We start from the raw sequence: 17,364 nt of genomic DNA, 5'->3' as shown, positions 1-17,364 counted from the left end.
AAAGATTGGCTCATGTCACTGTGGCATGAGTAAGAGGATCATTGGTCAGGCAGTGAGAGTTGGAGAGGACAGGAGATGTCCATTCATCATCACTTCAACCATACCATTCAGTGGACTTTCTCTCGCATATGGAGCCAGTGTTTCCTTATCCAATACAATTTTTAAGAGGAGTGAGTGCAGAAACTGGGTGAATGAAGAAGATTGGAGACCCACTGATCCTCTAAGACTAATGGTTATCATTCTTGTGAGTTAATTTGCCATGATTTATGTGTTGTAAAGTATTGACATGATATAGAGGATAGCTCTATTAAATGAAGGTATTAATTCTTAAAATAATCTGCACAAATAATTGACAGAAGCACATATATGCTTTTACATATATATACATATATGTCAGTTGTACATATATAATTGCGCAGACACACACACACACACACACACACACACACACACACACACATCTTCTAAGCCTCTTAGCAACTATTTGTATGAGGATTGATTCTAAATATAACACCAGGCTGGTGATTACAACAATAAGATATAATTTCCCAGCATTAAAATCTTTCAAGTTTTGTCTTTTATATCTATGTATATACTGTTAACTGCTTTTTAAATGCCCATTTTATGTAAAAAAAAAAAAAAAAAAAAGCATCTCCATCCTCGTTAAGACCATCTCTATGAAAATTCAATCGAGAGTCTATGTACATACTGAAAATAATAGGTTTAATTCTTGTGTACATGGACTGTAATGTACTTGTGTACATTAATTCTTGTGTACATGGACTGATAATCACACAGTATTCTTCCTGCCCAAACTATTTCCAAGCAGTGGAAAACTGTAATTATCATGTTTCTAGCAGAGCCAGGCTGAATGCATTAAGACAATGATTTCTGACCTCTGTGATTGCTATTTATTATGCAGGATTATCAAGAGGAAATTGCTGTTGCCCAAGAGAACAAAATACAGCTCCAGCAAATGGGAGAACGACTTGCTCGAGCCAGCCATGAAAGCAAAGCCTCTGAGATTGAATACAAGCTTGGAAAGGTCAACGACCGGTGGCAGCATCTCCTGGATCTCATGGCAGCCAGGTACAAAGGATTCTGGTCAATAGGACACATGTATGCAGAATTTTAAAGCATTTGGTCCACCTTTCATTACAGTGAATCTTCCTCTGTGTTCTTTCTCCCCACCGTTTTTAGGCTTTTCTCATAAATGTCACTTTCATGAACTTTGAAATTCTCCTTCGTATGTAATAAATTCAGTGGTGTTGCCACTTAGCTTCAAGTCATATCAAAACAAAACCCATTCTCAAAAGGAAAATTCTGTATTTCAGAGCTTCATGGGTATTTAACCTTCTATGAGGAAGGAAGTAAAAAACTGCGGCTAGTATCCATGGAGGGTATTTTTGTCTGCAATAGGAAAAAAAGTTATATATATATATATATATATATAAATGTATATATTTATATATGTACATATGTGTGTACATATTTATATTTGTATAAATTTATATTTATATAAATTATATATTTATATATGTACATATATATGTATATATACTTATATACATGTATATATACACTTATATATATACATATATATGCTTATATATGCTTATATATATATGTACTTATATATGCTTATATACACACACACACACATTCCTACTATATTTCCAATTAGCAAAATGTGGGAATAAAGCTAATTATTGCCACTCTGCTTAGCTGTAGAAATAATCTGCTGCATTATTATAATATTGTGTTAGGTTTAATAACTGTTATTGTCTGCCTTGTATCTGGGAGGAATATTCAGTTGCTGCTGGAGAAGGGCAGGGTGAAGAAAAGAGATAAAAGTAAAGAAATTAAAATATATAAGGGTCTTTATTAATAATATAAAAGTCTGATATAATTAATGAGGCACTGGGCTATTTGTTATAAAGGGAATGACTAAAGTAAATGCTTTATTTGAGGTGAACTTGGCTTCATGTTGGATGCAGGTTCCATGAGGGCAGGCATCTCTGACCATTCTATCCACTGTATGTCATGACCAAGAACAGTGCCTCAATTTGGGCTCAATAAATATTTAAATGAATGAATACTTGAATATTTAAATGGGTATTCTTTTTTATGGCAGTTAGGAGATTTAGAATATTACAAATGCTTCTGATTCACAGACATCTTGGATGTAACCAACAATACACTTTTTAAAATCTGGGTTCTTTTCCTTAGCCATGCTGCATGAATTTGGACCTGAAATAGTGCCTTTTGAATACTGTGTGCCCACAAGAATTGCATATGGTCATGGCAATTCCATATGTTGATTTTGGAAATAACTAGCATATTTTTTTCCACAGAGGGAGTTATCCAAGAGAAGCTAATTTACAAAGATGAGATTATAATTTATGCTAGCAACAATGAAACAAAAATGGAATCAATGTTGATCAGTTTTCAAAATGTTTAACAACAGCACTGTGATGGCTAACATTTATTGAACCCTTAATTTGTGCAGTGACCATGCTATAGGCTTCATACGTGTCTTCTCATGTTTTGTTCACCGCACCCTTTGAGCTGGGCATTATTATTGTACCCATTTTCCTGATACAGAGGCTGAGGCTCAGGCTTGTCCATGGCCCCTCACATGCTAAGTGGCCTAGCCTGCACTCTCTGATTCTACAGCCCATGCTCTGGAGACTATATTATGCTGTCTGCCAAACTTATGACTTCCTTGTCCCTGCTCTAAAGAATGCAATTAAAAGGAAATTAGACTCTGTTATTTATTTCAACAATCTAGTTTCCCAATCCTTTGTAAAGTGCTGACATCAGCTCTGAGACATTTCGAGGCTACAAAGACAGAGGTTCCTTTCCTTGAGAAGTTCATGGTGGGCATAGAGACATGCAAAAAGAAATCCAGTAAAGTGATGAGCTAAATGCCCGGGTAAAGGTACTACAAAGAAATGGAAATGTACGGTTCAGCTCACCTACTCCAAGTATTCCAGCATATGTAGGTTTTAGAACCCCACTGCTATGTTTAGCCTCACTTCTCAGTCCGTGATAACCAAATCTTATTTCAGAAGGACAAACTGAAGCTCTTTATTCTATAAATACCCTTCTTAGGGAAGCCGCCCAGTTGGTAAACATCCCTGGATTTTTTTGGTCAGATTATGACTCATGGGTTAGCTTACATTGCCATGTAATCCAGTTAAACTAGTTAATGTTCTTTTCTCATCTTTAGTGGCTCAGTGGTATGGAATATGGGGGATACACTATGTTAAAGATGTTTTAGATGGAATCTAATATAAGTTAATCATAAGCAGCTAGTTTAGTGTATGAACTAAATTTACATTACATCAAATGAGGTAGGTGGTTTCTCCTCAAAGTCATGTTTATGTATAACTTTTCTGTTGTTCAAGTGAGGATTTTCTAGGTGTTATTTATTTTTCCAAAGATACACTAGTAAACTTGAATCAATCAAATATTTATAAAATATACGTGCTTTATACTACAGTCACTAAAACACTCATATGTTTCTACGGTTATAGAGTCTTACCATACACAGGTGCAGTTCCTACAGGAGATTCTGTCGATATGCTGTCCATTTCTTTTTGCCTTCTTCTGATGTGAACCAGTTGATGTGCTCACCGTTCATTTGCTCTAGAGTTTAGTGCCACACTGGGTTCATAGTCTCCTTGAAGCCTCTCCTAAATGACACTTGGCCGTCACATTTACTTTCCATTTCCTTGTTTATCAGAGCCTCGGGAGTACACAGACCAGCTGACCGTTCCCCACACCCATCTTCAACTATGACCTACCAGCTCAAATATCAAGTTTCTACGGTTCAGTCTCATTCACCACTCTTCCCTCTTCCAACTTTGTTTTCCTTCCACACTGATTCATTAATGCAGAACACAACTTAGTTGAGCCTTTTGATATTTCTGTGCTGTTTTGGTGTTCTTGTGGGAATGGAGAGGTTGTTGCTGAAGATTATATTTTCAGGTGCATAGCTTTCCTGCTAACAGAAACAGGAAAAAGAAAAGAAAGAAGATGCACTGCTAATAAACCTGTTGCATGCAAATAGAATGTATAACTTTGAGTCAACTTCCTATCACTAGTGGATTAGCTTAAACCATTCTGTCTAACACAAAATAAATGTGTTTTGCATTGAATTTTTAAACTGTCACTAAGAGTTGTCAGCTTTTTAGGGCAACAAAATTTGCTTAGTTATTTTTAGGTCTTAGGGGATAATGCTCTAGTATCCTGACCATAGTTTCTAGACCTGCTCAGTTTAATGTAGCAGTCACTAGCGACCCGTGGGTCTTTAAGTTAACTTAAATGGGATATAATCAAGCTATGGTTTAATTTTAATTATAGTCAGTTGTGCTAGTCATATTTCCAAGGCCCATTTGCCATATGAAGATAATGGCTGCCTTATTGGGAACTGCAGATACAGAACATTTTCTTCATCTCAGAAAGTTCAGTTGCTCAACACCAGCCATGACAATTGGCCAAAGCATTTCTGAGCCCTTGGCTTTCATTAAGAGTCAACATAAGAGGGGCACCTGAGCGGCTCAGTCACTTGAGCATCCAACTGTTGATTTTGGCTCACGTCATGATCTCATGGTTCGTGGGATCAAGCCCCATGTGGGATCGTGGGATCAAGCCCCTCCGTACTGACAGCGTGGAGCCTCCTTGGGATTCTCTCTCCTTCTCTCTCTGTCCCTTCCCCTCTCACATGCTCTTTCAAAATAAGCAAATAAACTTTAAGAAAAAAGAGTCAGCACAAGAAACAGTCATTGATGTAATTTCTTTAAAACTGTCTGCTGGGATTCTGGCTCTCATTTTGTCAGTGAACTCTGTGAAAAAACCCACATAGCAGTTGTTCTAGAGTTCAGCACTAACAGGAAATCTGTCTCTTAGCATTAGTTGTTCAGTGCTTTTTATAAGAGACAATGCATTATTGAACTTTCCCCATTTTGGTATCTAGGAAGGTCAGACTTGATTGTGTGCTCTGTTGTAATGATGTTTGTTGTTTATTTTTTTTTTCATTAAATCTACTCTCTGATATAAGGATATTGCTCTTCCCTCTATCAAACCTAAATCCCCATCACCAAAACCAAAGCACACTTTAGTTATTTGGCTCTTTTTTTCTTTTCAATAACATCTTCATTGAGATCTAACTCACGTAGCATACAACTCATCTATCACAAGTATACAGTTTAGTGATTTTTTTAGCACATTTAGAGACCTCTGCATCCATCATCATGGTTAATTTTAAAACATTTTCATCACCCCCAAATAAAAGCCTTAATCACCTTCTTCCCCTCTACCCTCCCTCCTTCCGTGGCCCCAGCAACCACTAAGTCACTTTCTGCCTCCACAGGTTTACCTGTTCTGGACAGTTCGTATACATGGAATCATGCAATCTGTGGTCCTTGGTCACTGGTTGCTTTTAAGTTTGCTTGGCAAACTTTTGCACAAGACTATCTAGTAAATATTTTTAGCTTTGAGGGCCAAACGGTCCCTGCCAAAACCCCTCTGCCATATCATAAAAGCAGCCTTACGCAGTGTGGAAACCGAAAAATAGAGCTGGGTTCCAATAACATTTTATTACCCAAACAGGTGTCTAGCCATAGTTTGCCGACACCAGCTCTAGGGGTGTAAAAATGAAAAGAACGTGGTGCCTACCCAAGTAAGAGTATAAAGCAGGTATACATGACTCCTCACCACAGGCCTTCCTTCCATCTTCCCGCCCGCTCTCTTACCCCCATCTGGCCTGGCCGCTCCTGATTGTTCTTCATATTCTTCCTGTTCTTTGGATTAGGTGAGATTCTTCTTACCCTGTCAGCACGCTTTCTGTACTGCGCTTAACAGAATTTCCCTCTACTATAATCAGTATCTCGTGTGATCAGTTGTTTGCAATTCCTTTTCTCTCCTAAGATGTAAGTGTGTCCATAGCAAAGCCGGAACCTAATATAGTTCTTTGCACATAATGGTCACTCCAGTAATTGTTCAGTATCTCTAGTCTAAGACATAGTATGGCAAGTGCCATACATGCAGATAGGAATAAAGCAGAGCATGGGCTTAAGGCCTCCACTGCTTGAAATGTTTCTGCTTCAGCTACGCTGAAATGTTAGGCAAGTTACTTATCTTCTGACTACCTCAGTTACCACATGTGTAAAAATGTATTCGGAGCATCGCATGAGACAGTACCTTAGCACTGCCAAGTGCTCAGGGAATGACGCTTTCTCAGCCCAGAGGGAGTTTAGAGGCTGTGTAGGTAAAACGCACACGCAGTGCAGGGAAGGCTTGGTCAAGTTGCGGCAGCTGCCCCCAGAAGGGATTTGGAGTTCCACCCACACTCGAGGAAAAAGAAAACTTGATTCTTGGAATCTGTGGCTGGCTTTATCTCAAGGTGGCCAATTTGGAAAACTCTGGCCAGGATCAGGAATGTATGGAGGCAGCAAGCACGGATACAATGCAGAACTAATCAAGAGGCCCGAGTCTAGTCCGCCTCGTTCTGCCTGTGTGACCCAGGGCTCGCTGCAGAAGCTTTCTGAGCCCTAGACTCCTCATCTTCAAAATATTCATAAGAATAACTGCCATAGCTCCAAAGAGGCAATGCCGGAGAAGGACCGTGAATATTATAAAATGCCACGTATGCCAGTCTCGTTCTTTTAGATAGCTGCAGAGTATTCCATAATATAATATAATATAATATAATATAATATAATATACTGTGTATAATATATAATATATACAATAATATATATAATATATAATATACTATGGTTTATCCAATATTTTCCCCACTGATGGGCATTGATATTGTTATCATTTTTTGCTATGACAGTAATCGTGTCTTTAAAGCCTTGCTTTATATTTCATTTGTTGGCACAAATATATTGTCCTAATGATAATGAGCATGGGGAAAAAATTTTAACCCATGAGGAGAACTAAATAAGGTAAAAAGGAATTGAACTAGGAAAATAACGGCAGTAAAAGTTTTCAAAGATCTCAAGTTTTCAGGAATGTTAGTCATAATCAAGAAAAAATAAATTTCCCTAGTGTTACGGAATCATGGCCTACATATCTCTTTAACCAAAGCTTAGATGTTTCTATTCCTGATTGTTAAAAATAATAAATTATAGGAGTGATTGTTTTATAAAGAATTCACAGTAAGAAATCTTTATTTTTAAAAAATTTTTATGAATATAATATATTGTCAAATTGGTTTACATACAATACCCAGTGCTCATCCCAACAAGTGCCTTCCTCAATGCCCATCACCCATTTTATCTTTAAATAGCAGGATTTGAAAAGTAATTTTATTAAAACTAAGTCGTCTGGACTGTATTTCTTATGTAAAATATAAGCTTGCTTCTTTTAAAAATAAAATGTTTCTGTTTTAAAAGCAATTATCTCACATAACCAGAACCAAATGCTTTCTTTTATTTTGCAGTTCATCATATAGGCCTTTTAAAAAGAACTTAGAAAATGTTCATTATTAGTTTTGTATTTATATGTGTGTGTATATATACCTTGATCCAAAAAGGTTTTAAAGCAGCCAGCATTCACCACATTTTATTAAATTCCCAGTAATTAATAATTTGAGAGGCTATTTTCTTTAAAAGCTTAAATTATGAAATTACTATAGATTCAGTGCAGAAAATTTGAAACTCTTGAAATCCACAAAATAAATTTATCTGAATCCCACCAAGCCAATGAACGGATGCTTTTTTTTATTACCTTAAAATGAAAATGTTATTTGTGTCGCTGTACATCATTATTTTTAAAAGGACAAAGGTTTTGAATATTAGGGGAAGAATACTATTTCTTCAGGTACTCTTTTGCTTCAACAGTCTATTCAAAAGTGAAGACCAACTCCTTTTCTACTGAGTATCTTTTCCATCTCACCTTCCCAAACAACCCCTAAAACTCCTACTTACACCATTTAGCTCGCATTTCAAACAGCAGACAAAAAGAAGTTGCTCTTTTTTGCTACTACAATGGGCCGCGCTTGTGGAGGTTTTGTTTGTTTGCATTTGGGCGATTGATCTTTTTCGAATATCCTTTCCAACTTAGCAAACAGCCCACAAGAAGAGTTGACTGTTCTTCCAGAATGGCAGTGTCTGCAGGCCAGCCTTATTTTTGATATCCTTCTTTCTTTAGAAAGCCTCCCCCTCCTTTGCAGATTACACTGAGCCTTTTCCCCTTCTTACACTCGTGGCCTACATTCCAGGAGATCAGGCCTGGCACATGTTAATGAATGTAGGTTTTATTTAGAAACATGACCACTTGTCACTGCTCAGTGTCATATTATCAGGCAGAGACCTACCAACATTTGTTTAGAGTGAGCATTTTCATACTTCCATACGCAGACAAGGGGAAGCTTTCATCCCCACGCAGGATTTAGCCTTTTGCTCTGCAGACCTAACTTTTGCAAGTTGGAAGCTTCATGGTGGTGGCAGAAGATCTGTGTGCCCTGAGGATGGCAGAGGACGGCTGTGTGGACTCAGATCTCCCAGAATGTAACTGCGATGTCACAAGGCAGGCATCTCCTTGAGTTTCTTCCATTGTGCATAGCTTTCGTGTTACGTGGGGTTCGTAGGATAGATGCTGGATCTTTAATCCATAATTGCTTTTGCCAGTGTTAAGTGGAGATGATTTGGTGTTAGGAGCTCGTTGGCCGTGGACTCCCAAGAGTTATTTGTCGGTTTGTTTTCTTGTTCCCCCTACTGGGCATGTGGAGCCGGAGGGAAAGGTTAATGAACTTGGTTATGGCTTGGTATTCCAGTTGTCTCTGGACTGTATGCGTCATACGAGGGGTATGGCCGAGGCAGAGAGGCTGAGACACAGGAAAGAGATTCAGAAGGAGACCCAGTAAGATGATCCAGTTGGTCTATCATCTGCTATTTAAAGGATGGGCTCCTGATGAAACTGAAATTCAGTCTTAGCCAGTTCCCAGCTTTGTGGCTGAAAGCTTTCCCTTTATTAAATAAAGATCTCATATTGCAGGGGCCCAGAGGGTTTTGTGTATGAGAAAAGCCATTTCTGTATAGGCTTGCCAGTAAGTTTTGGTCACTGACCGGTAGAAAGGTTTTAAAACATACGCCAAATGGAAAAACGTATGTCGAAAATAGTAATTCTGTGTATTATGCAAATATTTATTTCATGATATTTTTCTGTTAGAATAATGTTATATCAGGAATTTTAGCTTCATTAAAAAAATACTATTCTTGTACCGTAACATCCTCCAAATAAATTCCTATTAACGAATAGGATTTACTAATGGTGCTTTTGGTTCTATTATATTTAGAATATGAAATTTTGTTTTTGCTTTTGTTGATGGATCTACTAAACTAGGATGAAGGAAGATAGTGATAAATATATACATGTAACGTGTATATGTGTATATAGATATTCGTGCAACAGTGTTCAGACGCTGGACGACTGGTTTTAGTAGTAGAACCCTTCTGAAAAAGGGTGAAGTCCTGTGAGGCACACTGGACTGTGCAAAGAGACCCATCAGCTGCAGGGATTTACAGATTTACAAGACTTTTGCTAAACAACTTACCCAGACTTGTGACATCGGCAAACATCCATTTTGAATTATAATCCTGGATGCTACCAAAAGGAATGTTGCTCAAACTTCTTACAGTGATAGATGAATAGAAATATTGTGACACTTTACCCAAGGATTTCCTTTAAAGAAATAATGGAAAAAAGATGGGACATTTCTTAACAAAGAATGACTCATGTCCTGCAAATATCGCGTTTCGTAAGGTCAAGGAAGATGTATGGGGGCTTTACTACCCACTTCCTCTCAGCTCACATCTGCTCCCCCCAACACACACACAATGCATTTTGCTGTTTGTAGTCAAATGCATGTTTTAAAAAATGAGAAAGCAAAACTACTTAAATGCTCACCCCCATTGACTTCACTAAGATTTACACATTCATTTGAAAGAGGAACCTGTCCCTAATGGACTATATGAACAAGCATTTCCATGTCACGATGCCCCTGACATATTGCACACTAACTGCTCTATGGGAACTCATTCAATATTATACAAGATTACTAATCTTGTAAATTATTTGACTAGTGTAGACAATATCTGGGGGAACAGTATTTACTCACATTCTTTTGTGCCTTAGATCTTTTGATAATTTTGGTAAATGAATTTTGAACCAAGGGGATGAATGAATTTTAGTACTTGACAGACCATTCGCAAACGTTGGACTTAGAGGGAAGATTTAAGTATGCGTTTAATATCAATGAAATTAAAAATAAACTGTGCTAACTCAATAAAAGTCTTTTACTTAGGTAGAATACTAATTATTAACGCTTATCAGGCATTTAAGTAGTGCCCAACTTTGTGCCAAGCACTGAGTTTAATACGGCAGGGGAAGGGGAAAACCCAAAGTAGAAATTCACAGTTCCAGCTTTCCAAGGAACTTAACATGGGGAGAGGAACTTGTGTATAAATAATACCAGGGAGTTAAAATAAGGGAAAGAAGGAAGCAAGCACTGAATGAGGTGTTCTTCCAGTCTCCAACTCCACACAAAACCCTGATGATATTATGAGGTTGCTATAAAGCATGTGTCCCAAAGCATGGTCCGCGTTCAGCTACCAAATCTGAAGACAGGAAGCTGGTCAGGTGGGAGAGGTTCCCGAAAGGACTTTCTTCCAGAGATAAAACTGGGACAGACATCTCAGTGCAGTCTCCTTGTGTTTATTGACTGTAGACTGTCCTCTCAACCTGGACCACGGAAGCAGGATGGCCAGGGCCGTGTTAAATTCCAAGCCCGTGCCATGGCCATTGGTAACGTGCACCTACAGCTTTGTATCCAGTAGCTATTCTAAAACTGTTATTCACTGGCTGACAGTCAAGTGAGTTTTGTCTTATATGTGAGAAAATGTGAGTAGGTTGTATGTAAACATTCTTGGAATTATTATTGAAGGTCAATACCTTGGACTTCCCTGGGGACAGCGTACAATTTGTATTTACAAAAATAACTAGAGAAGTCTTAGCTTGAATAGAATTATGAGTCATGATAAACAGAGAGAAACACATGTTTTCTGTTTCCTATCAGTAGAATGTATTGTGGCGTATGAACATAATTTTTAAATACATATTTTTTCCACGCAATGTAGGTAAGATTCCTACATTTTTTTCCATGCATACATATTTTTTCCATGCAATGTAGGTAATGTACCTAACAGTACCTTTACAAACTGAAAATGTTTTTCAAATATAGGTATTGTAATAATTAATGAAATACAGGTATTATTATTAATAATTGGCCATAGTGAAAATCCTTTTAAAAGCATTTGTGTGACAAAGAGAAAAGTTATTACATCATGACTAGATTTTTATTTGAGAGAGAAACATTGGCTTGTAAACATTCTATTTATAATGGAAGTGGTGATATCAGTTTTAAGTAATTAAAAATAAAGAAAAATGCTGGGGCGCCTGGGCGGCTCAGTCGGTTGACCATCTGACTTCGGCTCAGGTCATGATCTCGGGGTTCATGAGTTCAAGCCCTGCATCAGGCTCTGTGCTGACAGCTCGGAGCCTGGAGCCTGCTTCAGATTCTGTGTCTCCCTCTCTCTCTGCTCCTCCCCCACTCGCACTCTATTTCTCAAAAATAAATAAACACTAAAAAACAATTTAAAGAGGAAGGAAGAAGGAAAGAAGGAAAATGCTGCAAAGACTTTGGTTATAAGACATTTTCTTCAGAGCATGGCTCTTGACCAGAGCAGCTTCTCAGAGTCCTCCAAGGAGGAGTTTGGAGGAGGTGGGAAGAGAGTTGGCCGGTGGCCTCTGTGCTTTGAAAGCACCCCTAAGTGATCCTGGAACAGCCCCTCGCTTGAGAAGCCCCTCTCTGCTGTCTGAGAGTAACAGAGCCGAGAAATACTTGATGTCTCGGGGTGCAAGTCCTCTGTCTCTGAGAACATTCTTTATCGATTCCTGCCTTGGAATATGTCACATCCCTGGAGTTCTGCAAAGTTCTGTTGCCGATACCTCTTCAGTTGAGCCAAGTTGGCACCTCAGACGTTGATGTATTTTGCTCATCTGCATTCGTCTATGTTATAAGCAGCGGCAATAAGGTGACCCCGTTTCCTGAGCTTCGGGGAGCACTCGTGGCCTGAAAGCAGAAGTGAATTTTATTTTTTTTAATGTTTATTTATTTATTTATGAGAGGGGTGGGGCAGAGCGAGAGGGAGAGAGAACATCCGAAGTAGACTCCGCACTGTCGGTGCAGAGCCCTACGCAGGACTCACACCCACAAACTGGGAGATCGTGACCTGAGCCGAACTCGAGAGTTGGATGTTTGACCGACTGAGTCACGCAGGCGCCCCAGCAGTGACTTTCAAATATGGGCTGAACGTGAAATCACTGACCGTGTGCTTTTCACTCCCGTCTACCTTTTTCTTTAGAGCAATCTGGATACTCAGCCGTGTCAGGCCCGCACCAGGGTCTCGTTAATGGATTTTTGCTGCTAGCTATTACTTGATAATAATAGAGCTGAGAAATATTGCCTGTGGCCCTCCCAAACTCCTGCTTACAGCCTGACTCAGTAGGAAAACACCTTCAAAAGTACCCCTGCCCTTGTGTCCTTGACCATCTACTCTGCATCCTTGTGCCATCAACTGCTTTCATCTGTCATTTCTCTCCTCCTTTTTCCTTCGGTCATTGGCTTCTTTCTCACAAGTTCCTTATTCTCTGCTTAAAAACATTCCAGAGTTATTCCAAATATTAAACTGCATTAAACAAAACAAACAAATCAATGTTTCCTTGCAGCCAGATCGTTCTACAGGTTTCATACCATATTTACTCACCTTTACTGCCTGGTTAAAAAAAAAAAATTACCAATACTCCTTTACCATAACTGTATTTCTTAAGCCAAATGCATTGTGTTTAGGTCTTTTTAGGTCTCATTATACTATCCTGCTGTCCATTTGACAGAGGATAGCATCGGTCCCCGAACTTTAGTGTATCTGAGACTCCCCTGGAGTGCTTGTGAAAAGTGCCAGTTCCCCGGCCACACCCCCAGAGGTTCTAATTCGGTAGAAGTGGATTGGAATCTAGCCAGGAGTCTGCATTTATCCATTTATCTGAGGCCGACCAAGTGAATCTAATCAAGGGGGCATTCAGATCACTAACAAACACTTCTTTTTAAAATTTTGTTATTGAATATATGTGACATGTACCATTGTGTAAATTTAAGGTGTAGCATGTGTTACTTTGATACATTGATCTATGATAGTGTGGTTGCCCCTGTAGCGATAGTTATCACAATTCATAATTATTGCACAATTACTGTTGTCTTTGCTCCTTTACTGTGCATTAGATCTGTACAGCTCATTTACTGCTTGTTGTAAGTTTGCACCCTCAAGCAACATCAGTCTTACCCCCGCCCCACCAATACCACTCTTTCTTGGAGTTTTTCCTGCCTTTGGTTTCATGCCCCACTTTTCCTCGGTCACCTTCTTTCTTTATGAATTTTTTTTTCTTTTGTATATCTCTGATTCTTCCTTCATGAGCCAGCCTTTTAAAATTCATTCTCTTCATCCATTCCCTTTCAGGATGAAATACATCCTTTCGTTGGGCCTCGCTCTGTGCCAATAATACCTAAAGCAACCCTGGCATAAACCCTGACCTTTCCTCGACACCTGTGAACTACACTTCTATGCATGTCTACCCGACCCGCAGACTCGTCATATTGCAAACTTCCTGCACCGTTAACCCCGTGAACTTATTCCTCAGCCATTCCCTCGGAGACGGCAGCATCCATATAATCACATCATTTTTAACTCCTTCTGCCTCCCATCATGGCAGTTCATGAATTTAGCAATCCCCGCCCCACCCCTGTCCCTGGCTCCCCAAGTGCAGGCTTTTGATGTAGCTGCTTGGGTTATTCTGTTTACTTCCAGAATGGTCTTCCATACGAGCCTCACTTCAAACTCACATACTCAAAATCAGAACTGATCCTGTCATTCCTGGGCTAATACGTCTTGGCCACATTCCTGCTTATCTTTAAAGTTCGCACAAAGCCAGTATGGTGTCACAGCAGGCCTTTTATAATCTTAGCCTATCCATCCGTCTTGCTTCAGCACAACTACATCTCTCTTCGGCTTCTCTTCCCACCACCCCCACCCCCCAGCCCCCACCCCCCCAGCATTATGGCACTCTGCCTCCCATATCTCTGATTTTCTTTCCTGTGTTTCCTAGGCCAGAAATCTTCTGCTTGGCTAGTATCCACCTGTCAAGATGCAGCTCAAATGTTATTTCTTCAGCAAAGTCTCAGCTCCTCAATGGCTGGGATGAACCTTCAGTCATCACTGTATTTCTGTCGCCTAGCTCCATGGCTACCTAGCATCATAGATGTTTGTAGAAAGAATACAGACCTGAACCAATGGAGACTGAACGAGCGAATGAATGATTACTGAAGACGGCCAGACAGAATTGATCCCTCCCTATTTATTAGCCAGGGACTTGGTTCATTAGTTTAGTTCTTCTCACACTGTGTTATGTTTCACTGTTGACATGTCCAGCTTTCCAGTCAGATCGTGCATTTCATAGGAAAATAATCAAGTCTTATTTATTTTGTCTTCCCAGCATCTTACACATAGGATGTCCACACAGGATTGTTAGATAAGTGGCAATCTTAAGCAAACTGGTTTTTACTTCTTCCTGGAAAGAATGGGAAAACATTTTTTAAAAACATACTGTGTAGAAAATACTGCATTGAACTAGGCTTTGCAGGCGAAGACTAGATGGTGGTCGGCCCTGGATCTGCCCTCTGCTGCTTGTAGCCCAAAGGGTCCTCGGTTACCTTTAACGAGATCTGGCATTAAGTGCACGTGATCGCTCACTGATCATTCGTCTTAAGTGTGCTTTCTTCTTTTAGCTGAGTTTGCCACAAGGGTGCAGGAATAAATCCCACCAGGGCTGGAGTAGTCAGAACCATGAGTGTGTTATCTGTTTTGGTGCCTACCAATTGGAAATGTTCATTTTTTGCTCCCAGGTATTCTTCAATTAGTATAAATTACATAATTTGTGGAAATAACAATTTTGGTGACCACCATAGTAACCTGTTACTATAGCTATGTTGAACATCATCATAGCTGACATTTATTGAATGTTTCCCATATATCCTGCATCATTCAACTCATTCAGATCTCACACATACTCTTCCTTTACCTTCATTTTATAGAGATGAGGAAATGGAGACCCAGGGAGGGTGTACAACTGCCCAAAGTCACAGCCAGTAAGTGGCTGAGCTGAGCTGGACTTTGACTTTAGGCAACTTGGCTTTAGACTGAGTGCTCACTTTTGCTCACAAGGGAAACTTGAGTGGGGCCTCTCACTGAAGGTGAAGTCTCTCCTCTGCCCACAGGGTAAAGAAGCTGAAGGAGACCCTGGTGGCCGTACAGCAGCTGGATAAGAACATGAGCAGCCTGAGGACGTGGCTGGCTCACATCGAGTCAGAGCTGGCCAAGCCCATAGTCTATGATTCCTGTGACTCGGATGAAATACAGAAAAAGCTTACTGAGCAGCAGGTAAAACTTAAATCAACTAAAGGAAGTAAGTAGGCTCTTGAACATCTGTGCTCCTGGCCAGGATACAGAGGTGGATGTGAGACGGTGAATGAATCGAGAAGGAAAATCAGGAGGAAGCTAGACAGGGGAGCTGCTGAGAAGGGGGAGGGAGGCTTGGGCATGGCAGGTGTTTGGGGCAAATAGGTCCCACGTCACCAAGGAGTTAAGTCTTAAGAAGCTATGCTATCTTAGGGGTTAATGTCATTGGTCCACGAAGAAGACATCCTAAACTGCTTGGGTTGCAGTGATGTCTCCATAACAGAGCAGGCAGTTTTGTTTATTTCTGTGTAGGTCACTAGCCCACCACTACATGCATAGAAGGGAGCTTTTTTTTCTGCATTTGGTGTTTGAATACAGATTACAGTGCATTCTTAGAGTTTTTAGAGTCTAAAACAATGGTTTTGCAAGGAGTGTTCCATGGCCTACAGAACACACGCTGTAATTTTACCGTAATGTGTGCATCAAAGGCGGTACATCACACTGGCCTACAATACACCATCCGCCAGAGTAAAAAAGAGTGACCATGAAAAGTGAAAAATGCCCGCATAAAGGATTTTCCCCTCCTACTCCCCTTCGTTGTTCTTAATAAGCACAGCAGACTCCAGTTGTTGGTAGAAAAGACCAAAAATCCCCCATAAGAAATATTGCTACTCCATGCCTTTAGATTGTCCTCGAACATTCTGTCCACGCTCTGGTTACTTCCATTACATTTAGGCCATTATAGCCAAGTTGCTTAATTTAAAAATACTACAAAATATAAACAGACCCATTTATCAAATCTTACAAAATAGTCTGTGTGCTTACTTTATTTCATGAACTATTTAAAGCAGTGCAACTAGGTATTAAAACATAGGTTTTAGATAGTGGGAATAGTTTAATATTTAAATCAACATTTATTTTTTAAAAAAATGTTAGCAGAAAAAAAAAATGTTAGCAGGACATTTTCCCATTTTTGTAAGATTAAAGCGCTTGATGGATTCTCTTGTGTTTGAAATTCTGATAATTGAGCTGATAGCGGTTTGGGTTGGCCTCCAGCTCCCTGAATACTCCTGGAGAACATGGTAATGATCTCTACAAGTGAGAACTGGTTAAAAACAGTTACAATTCTAATAGCCAGTATTGTAATTTAGCAAATGTAAGAAAACCTAAGCTGTATCTAAGTAAATATGGCAAATCGATCATATACATTTATAGCCTTACCCACTTCTAAACCCCAGTAAAATGAACGTAAAGGGAAAAGAAGGTCAAAACCCACAATGGCAAAGAGACGAGGAAAGAAGATGGTAAAGATGACAGACGCCCATTAGAATTTTGGAAGACCACAGTGGATAGATGAATAGTTACTGCTGTCAGCAGGATGGAGGATGGAGAAAGCTGATTCATGCCATGGAAATACAAGAAGACTGGGTGGCCTGGGTGGCTCAGTCGGTTCAGCGTCTGACTTTGGCTCAGGTCACGATCTCACGGTCTGTGAGTTCGAGCCCCGCGTCGGGCTCTGTGCTGATGGCTCAGAGCCTGGAGCCTGCTTCAGATTCTGTGTCTCCCTCTCTCTCTGCCCCTCCCCCACTCATGCTGTGTCTCCCTGTCAAAAATAAATAAACATTAAAAAAACTTAAAAAAAAAAAAAAAGAAATGCAAGAAGACTCATGAAGTGCAGACAGCAAGTCTATAGGACTTTAAAATGGAAAATTGCTTGAAAATTTGAATAAGGAGCGGTTTGACTGGCAGATCCCCCTAATCCTAGGCAACTTCTGCCTGT

At 39.7% G+C, this 17,364-nt stretch overlaps 1 protein-coding gene across 16 annotated transcripts in view; it reads left to right on the top strand.

Annotated features, from left to right (window-relative positions):
* The window catches only part of SYNE1 (spectrin repeat containing nuclear envelope protein 1), a 477,690-nt gene that overhangs the window by 416,225 nt on the left and 44,101 nt on the right, over positions 1 to 17,364 (top strand). For 15 of the 16 annotated variants that reach the window (XM_049653080.1, XM_049653082.1, XM_049653085.1 and 12 more), the window contains 2 exons: positions 923 to 1,089; positions 15,404 to 15,566. In XM_049653080.1, coding sequence (XP_049509037.1) covers positions 923 to 1,089; positions 15,404 to 15,566 — 330 coding nt within the window. Of the gene's footprint in view, positions 1 to 922; positions 1,090 to 6,762; positions 8,549 to 15,401; positions 15,567 to 17,364 lie in introns of those variants that run through there. The other variant, XM_049653093.1, reaches the window with a different exon arrangement.

The sequence above is a fragment of the Panthera uncia genome, assembly GCF_023721935.1.
Source record: "Panthera uncia isolate 11264 chromosome B2 unlocalized genomic scaffold, Puncia_PCG_1.0 HiC_scaffold_24, whole genome shotgun sequence".
NCBI lineage: Eukaryota > Metazoa > Chordata > Mammalia > Carnivora > Felidae > Panthera > Panthera uncia.
Note: the sequence above shows the minus strand (reverse complement) of the source record. Positions and strands in the feature narration are given on the sequence as shown.